The following is an 8,018-nucleotide window of genomic DNA, read 5'->3' on the forward strand; positions in this document are numbered from 1 at the left end:
AGTGTTACCCCCTAAAAAAGTACTCCCGTCACGCGGAGAAAGAAAAGCGACTCATCTTCAACTGAGGAGTCGGAAGCATTGGACTATACAATTTCTCCACAAACGCAATTTTTCCCAGATCGAATTTTAACCCCTTACCCTCCAAAACGTTTCCCCGACAATTTGGTAAACCCTGTTTCACCGATAGACAGACATTTTTCGTTACACGATGAATTAAAAATAGGCTATACAGACCCCTGGTGACATAGAGTCAGAAAAGATCAACCAGCCCCCAAAACAAACATTACGAGAAGCCATGGATCTTATTAATTACCCAATTAAGACTAGACAAAGTACATTTAATACTAATCCAGTTACTGATGAACACCAGTATCACGATATAACTGTTTCAAAAGCAGGACCAAAGGACTGGGTATCTTGGAAGGAAACCTTAACGCAATCAGTTCCCCACCCCCCGGAAGATATGGCTTTCAAGCAATGGAGCCACCCCAAGAAGACATTCGAATCCTCCCAAAGCTCCCAAGAATCATTCAATTCTACCCAGCCAAGAAACCAACAGGACGAATCAATCAGTAAACCCTCTACTTCGCGAGGAGAAGAAATTTACGAAGGTCAGGCTGGGTCAACACCTAAATCTCAAGCTTCTACTTCAAGAGAACCAGATACTAAATCTACAACTACTAGTTTCTCAGATACTGACAGTGAATCAGGCGCAGATAAGCTCAAAGACGTGGAAGGAATAAGACTACAGAGTGCAACTGCCCAGGCTAAAAAGGCAAAACTGAAAGGTCAAAATTTTTTTCAGAAACAATATAAAAAATTTGATTTAATATCGCTAGCGAAGGCAAGGAAAAAACTGAGTCTACTGAAGAAAAAGTAACAACAAGGTCAGGCCGAGTTGTCAAAAAACCAGATAAATTAGATTTTTAATAAGCGATCTATCAGTCTGGGGTACAATAAAAATATTCATTTAATGATAAAATCATTATATGATTCAAAATTTTTTTTTTACTTTAATTTTTTTTCTCGCTAAGAAACCACTCTGTAATAAAACACCCCTAAAAGAAGGTATTTTCCAGAAAGCTTGCTAAGACTCCGATTGAAAAATTGGCCTACCTTGTCAAAAAGGCTCATTATTCTAAGTAAGTTCCGAATCATTCTTTTTAACAAGAATAATCACAAGAGTGCAACTGCTTCATTAACATTTTCTTAACCATAAAATAATTCCTTAAAGTTAAAGATTATCAATACCTCTATAATTAACACCGGCCTAACAAAAATTTAAACCTTATATTTAGAGTAACTTATACTTTTCAACACCTCATAAAGAGTGCATTATTATCCCCAAAAATAAATCAAAGAATTAAGCGCAAAGAAGCACCCTCGCAAACTAGTGCCAAGAAATAAACGTGTTCCTATTGGTTGACCATAATTTTCTAATTACTATTTCCCTATAGCAAACTGATCAGATAAAATATCCCTAAAATAAAAACCCCTTATTCTTGTAACAGAAGGTTCTAAATATTTACAACTAAAAATTGAAATTGCCCCGTCAACTGAACATTTCGCTAGATAAGTAGGCGAAACTGATCCTAATTTTCGAACCTTAGTTTCTCCAATAATATAACCCGTCACTTTGTTAACATATTTTACCGTAAGAATAATTTAACAATAACAAAACGTTAATTAGAAAGCTTATTAATATTGCCATAGCTTGCGCATACCAAACAAGAAGATTTAGATTTAGAAGCTAAAATTGCGACCGAGGTTGGAAGCAGTCTACCTTACACATAACCTGGAATTAAACGACAACGGACGCCCTTACGGGTTGTAGTGGAAAAGCTTAGCGTGTTTCAGCCTGCTTTTCCGCATACGACCTGAAAGGACTTCTTGAAAGCTACTTCTTCATTGTTACAGCCAGTGATAAAGTGAACAAGCAAAATTAAATTGTAATCCAAATTCCCCGTAAGCCAATAGTAGGTAGTTGATGCAGATACTGCTTACGAATTTTGTCTAAGTTCCACCAAATTTTAAATTGTATCTGGCCGATCTCCCAATTACTGTTTCTTCATTGTTTCAATCCATATTATACCAACCAACTCTATCCAGAATATACAATACTCGCACATTTTTTAAACAAATTTGAATAAATCCTAATACGTTGTATTTCTCTGCTTATTACTTGGTGTTTCTGATTTGTAACTTACAAAATATTTCTTTTTCTCGCTTCCAATTTCTCCAAGTTATTAAATCCCTCTTAATTTAATTGAGTACCCCATCTACTACCAAAATATGTCCAAAGCAATTATAGATACGGAATTTATTTCAATTGTTCATGCTAAAGAAAATGTTATATACGCAGCTGCGATCTTAGTTCAAGACGAGAATGGTAAAGAAGTGTACGCTGAAACGCTGAAACCTCATACGTATAGATTTGGCTTAAAATTAGCAAATACCCCTAAGTACCAACCCGCGAGAGGAAAAGTAAAAATAAAATATTTGAATAAAAGTAATAAAGGAAAGAATTTAACAAGCCTTCAACTATTAATAAGAAAACCACAACAAAGATTTAATATAAGCTATTGGTTTTGTAAGGGCCCAAATCAAACCGATCTACTTTTAATTGAAAATGTAGACCACCTAAAATTTGTTATAAAATCGAAGAAAATAAAAATTGTATCAAGTACGAAGGAATATACCACCCCTTAGATGAAATCTGACATTATGCCAAATTTATGTATGACCCATCTTCTCAAGAATATCCAGTAAGGGGAAATAACATTTTCTTAAAGCGAAAAAAATCAGTAGAAGCAAAAAAAGACGCGTATAAAAATGAATTAAAATCAAAAAAATTCAAACAATAAAGAAAATGTACAATTTTATAGACGAAACATCAGAAGGACTCCAGGCTGAAAAGGTAATTACTCATTAGCTAATTAGCCTGCTTATACGCGTAACTAGTACTAACCGGGGAAAAATGGCGCGACAAAGAACCTTAAGTAGTACCGATGCTTTAGAACCCAGCCAAGACTTAATACCTACGAGAAAAGTATTTTGGATTCCAAATAAAACCCAAAGTTTACCAAATCTCTCGGTAATAGACTATGAGTTATGTGAAATAATCCTTGAATCCGCCATAAAAAATGCAATAAGAAACTTACAATATAATACTTTAAGTTCTTTATTACAAGTTCTCCTCATTCTTAAAGACGATTTCATTATACACGGAATGATCATTTTATTATATGGCTCTTTTTCACAAGATATAATGAATAAAGATTACAATTATAGGCACGAAAATGCTTTATACACCTTCGCAGCCCTACTCCGTGCAACGCCCCCCGCTAAGTATCCCTTAATAGCATCCTTAATACGAGAAAACTTCTGGCACACGCAAGAAGAACCAGGTTTCAAAATATTTTGGCCCTTGAAGTTTCTGGAGTTGCTTCTAGACTTAAATTACAAAATAGTTGAAGATGAAAATATATTGTTGGGAATATATGAGAATTATTTATGGTACAGTGCCGATTTTGACCCAATGATTGTAAACAATACAACCCATTATATTTATGATGAACAGTATATAGAATTAAAAAATGTAACAATTAAATTCTACATAAATGATTAAAATTTTGGATCAAAAATTTTGCCAAATAAAGACGTCATTGTGTATGAAAAATTGCTAGACGCAGCTAGCCTGCTATGCTTCCGTAAGCAATTGATTTACAAGATAATTCACACAGCCTCAAATAAACTCAGTCTAAAATATCAATGCAGGAAGCAAATACGGCAAATGTTAAGAAAAAGGGGTATTCATTATTCTATACATAGCCTCAAAATCCCCACTGTCCTAAAGAAATATATAATGTACATTGAAAACGGTCCCGAAGTAGACAACAAAGACTTCCAATTAACATTTACAACCCCCTTTCTTTTAAAATCAGAAAGTAAATTACTGGCCAATAATGGACCAATTTTGAGAATTACGGAAAATTATGACATTGACGATCCTAAAACAGTGTTTCAGTAAGCTATTTCCACACCCTTTATGTAATTTTTCTAATTTATAGACAAAGAAGGACTGATTAAAATCAAAGAAAATTTGGTTGGCTGCGAAAAAGGAAAAATCAATACCCTTAATAAACACGTCATACGCAATTCTAGAAGAAACCAGTGTCAATCAGGTAACCGCCAATTAACTAACTAACTTGCTTATAACTAACAGATATTGAAAAAAAAATATATAATGTCATTAAAAAGAACTTTAAGTTATCCCAACCTTACCAGGTTGAAGATTGGGGAAAGTTTTGATGTAAAAACTAGGACTATAAAAACTCCCCCAAGATACCCCAAGAACCGAACAACTTAGTTTCCGTGTAAAACCCAAAGTTTGCCAAATTTGTCTAAAATTGACCACAAATTATTGGACCAAGATTTAGAAACTGCCGTTAAGAATGCAACAAGAGATTTACGTTACCAAACTCTCTACCTTCTACTTGAAGTTCCTATAGTTGTCAGTAATAATTTAATAACGAAAATTTTATTCATCTTGTTATTTTGTTCATTTAGATGTAAAATAAGAAGAGAAGACTTCCAATGTAAACAACAACTTGCGTCTCGGACTTTTACGACCTTACTTGACAAAGTCCCCCTCAAAAATACCCTCTAATAGCAAAATTGATCAGCAAAAATTTCTGGAGAATCTACAACGAAAGAGGCTATACGATCATATGGCCCCTAAGATTTTTGTCAATACTAATAAGAAGGAATAAAAATGTCATGTTGGAAATATCAAACATACTACACAAGATTTACAAAGATTATAAGACCCATTATTCAGCATGTAATTTAATAGGAAACGGCCGGCAATTCCACCTCTATGAACGGGACTATGATGAATTAAAAAAAAATAATCTTTACCTGTAGCAAATGCGACGACAATTTTGCGTCAAAAATAGCGCCTTAAACAGATGTAATCGTATTCGGAAAATTAATGAGCTGTAGAGACCCTTTATATTTCCATAAAATATTAATTTTCAAAATAATCCGTAATGTGTCATATCAGACTTTAAAGGAAGAATGTAGAAAGCACGTAATTCTTCTTATACAGAAGGCAGATATAAATTATTCTTTGACGGACCTTCAAATACCTAAAAGTTTACAACAATACCTAATGTTCTCTGGGGATAATTCCGAAAATAACAGTCAAATATCTGAATTAACCTTTTGGTCAGCTCACATTCCAAAATCAAAAGAATTCTTAACACGTCTAAATGGGCTAATTTTCAATATTCCAAGTAATTATGAAATCAACAGTAGAACAAACCTTTGAACCCCTAATTAATCACACAGCCAATCCCGTGAAATTGTTTATAAAAACATGTTTAACTCCACCTAACGATTATTAAAATAACCCAACTTAATTTTTTTTAGAAATTGGACTTATCAAAAGACCTGGAATAATGAAAGAACCTCGACAAAATTACTTTCTCGCCGTCCAGATTAAAAACGCTCAAATAAGGATGAATACTTCAATTTTCCAAAATCATATAATAGAAAAAAATCCTACCTTAACAAAAGCCTTAATCAAACAAAGCTCTTTCCATCTAACGTTAAAAGTCTTACATCTAAAAAATAATAGCGAAGTTGAAGTCGAAAAAATGCTTTCGTCAAAGCCATAGAAAAATATGAACAAGATTTTACAAATGAAAAACTATACCTTGATTTTCAAGGCATCGGAGATTTCTTTGAGCAAATTCTATATGCAAAATTAGAGAATGAAAATGTAGTCAAAACACGCTTAAATTCAGTTATAGAAGAAATTACTAAAGAAATTACCAAGAGCGGTGTACAACTCGCAAATCAAGAAGGCTGGAAGCCACATTTAACGTTAGTAGACATAAGAAAAGTAAACAAGCTAAGGAAAGAGGCGAGAAAACTTCACCCCTCCCTATCTTCCAACTTTAAAAATATGAGATTTGGAAGGGAACTAGTAAAGAGTATACAGCTATTATCTATGTTCGGGCCAAAAAGCAAAGAAAATTATTACGAAATAATATCAGAAATAACATTTGGACAAAAAGCCCCTAAATGCAACTGAATTTGAAAAAAAAAAACGTTTCAGGAAAAGGAAAAGAGAACGAAACAGGAAATATATTTTTAAGGTAATAAATTTATAAATAAATTACGCTTACCAACACTAACATTACTAAAAAATAACCTCCATATAACTATCTTTATCCATATGCCTACAGTAATTTAAATATGTTTAAAATTACCAAAACCGCTAATCTTGTAAGGATTTTACTGGCCAAACTATATGTAACTATAGCGCGTTATAAAAATAATTTTTTTTTTCATTAATTTTAAAAGTACCAAATACATTTGATAAAATGTATACAACGCTAACTAGTAACAACGCTTGGAAAATATTTATGAAGCTAGACCCTAAACCATTTGAAACATTGTTCCAACAAGTTATAAGACTGGAGAGAAATACATATGACCTGAAAGAATCAATTTTTCAATTTTTAAAATCAGACAAGGGACTACAAGCAAGCAAAAGCAACCATACAGAAAAGAAAGAAATACCATCCCCTACCTATCCCAAAATCAAAATAAAAAGAATAGTTGATGATTTTGATGCAAAAATGGCCGAAATTGATAAAGCTATAATACTCGGGAAAGCCATTGAAAAGAGAAAAAAAGATCAATTAACGAAAACCTAAACTCAGATAACGATAAAGAGACCCAAAATATAATTAAACCAATTAAGACCCAACTTAGAAAAAAGAAATTTTACGACAGACAATATGCATTATTAAACGAATTGCCCACAATGTGGAATTTCTTCAAAGAACTTTGGAATGGACCAAAACAAGCTAACAAGGCTGAAAAGAAACCCGTACAAGAAGAAGTAAATTATTCTGAAATAAAGCCAACAGAAGTCAAAACAAAAGATGTAACAGAAATTCCCCTAAACACACAAGGAACCGCTCCTACTGAAACCCAAACAACCAAAATTGAATCTGGCCTTGCTACACATACAAATAAAATACCACAAATAATAAAGGGAATAGAAAATATAGAAATATCATCAAATTCTACCAACGGTACTACCAAACCAAAATATAAATTCAAATGTCAATACTTCTGTAGGGTCATTAACGTTACAACAGAAGCAACCAAAATCAACACGACCTCCCGTATCCTACGTCTTACTACCGATACAGAAATAACCACAGAAAACAAACCAATGGAAACCTCAAAAAGTACCTCAAGAAAATATGAAACGACTACCTACTGGAAATACAATACTCAAAACGAGGAAACTACATCCGAAACTGAAATTGCATCAACAACAATCGAAACTGAATCCCCAACGGTTGAAGAAGAAGAAACATTCCCCACTTCAAACCCCACGACTACTGAACCACAACCAATAGAGTTAGACACCTCAATGTCAGAAATTACTACAGAAATTTTCCCTGGTTTACTAATGCCAAATAACAACGATGAAATTTTAATAGCAGTAAGGCAACCATATCGATCAACTAGCTGGATATGGACGTCAACGAAGAAAGGAAGAACACAAGTTAGATTGCAAATCCCTTTTGTCGACACCGACTATGGCAGAACACAATGCATGGAAGGAGACGAAAAATGCCAAGATGAAAATCACTGGAGAGAATGTTGGACTATAGACAGTAAAAAAAACTTGCGCACGACTGGCCATGGCTGAAAAACTAGCAAAGAATGAATTAGAACCCCTCCCGGAATTAACCATGGAAAATGCTCATAAAATATCAACTCATCAGGCATTCCTCATATTATATAGACAAAGATTGGAAGCGTTATTTGAACTATTCAATACAGAAATACAAAAACTTAAACAAAGCACAACACGTATATTCGAAGTATTTTTCCGGAGGAGTAAATATAAAAGATCAACAAGTTTAATCCCAATAGTAGGGGAGCTTGCTTTTCGACTATTCGGTTTGTCAACCGAAGAAGATTTA

The 8,018-nt window shown here is 33.5% G+C and overlaps 1 protein-coding gene across 1 annotated transcript; it reads left to right on the forward strand.

Annotated features, from left to right (window-relative positions):
- The first annotated feature begins 2,890 nt into the window (after positions 1 to 2,890).
- LOC136042246 (A-kinase anchor protein 7-like) lies at positions 2,891 to 6,103 on the forward strand. The gene is given in 2 exon segments (XM_065727185.1): positions 2,891 to 5,651; positions 5,654 to 6,103. Coding segments are annotated over 2 exon segments (576 nt in total). The 5' UTR covers positions 2,891 to 5,522; the 3' UTR covers positions 6,101 to 6,103.
- The last annotated feature ends 1,915 nt before the right edge of the window (positions 6,104 to 8,018 follow it).

Source organism: Artemia franciscana, unplaced genomic scaffold (assembly GCF_032884065.1).
Source record: "Artemia franciscana unplaced genomic scaffold, ASM3288406v1 PGA_scaffold_89, whole genome shotgun sequence".
In the NCBI taxonomy this organism is placed as follows: Eukaryota; Metazoa; Arthropoda; class Branchiopoda; order Anostraca; family Artemiidae; genus Artemia; species Artemia franciscana.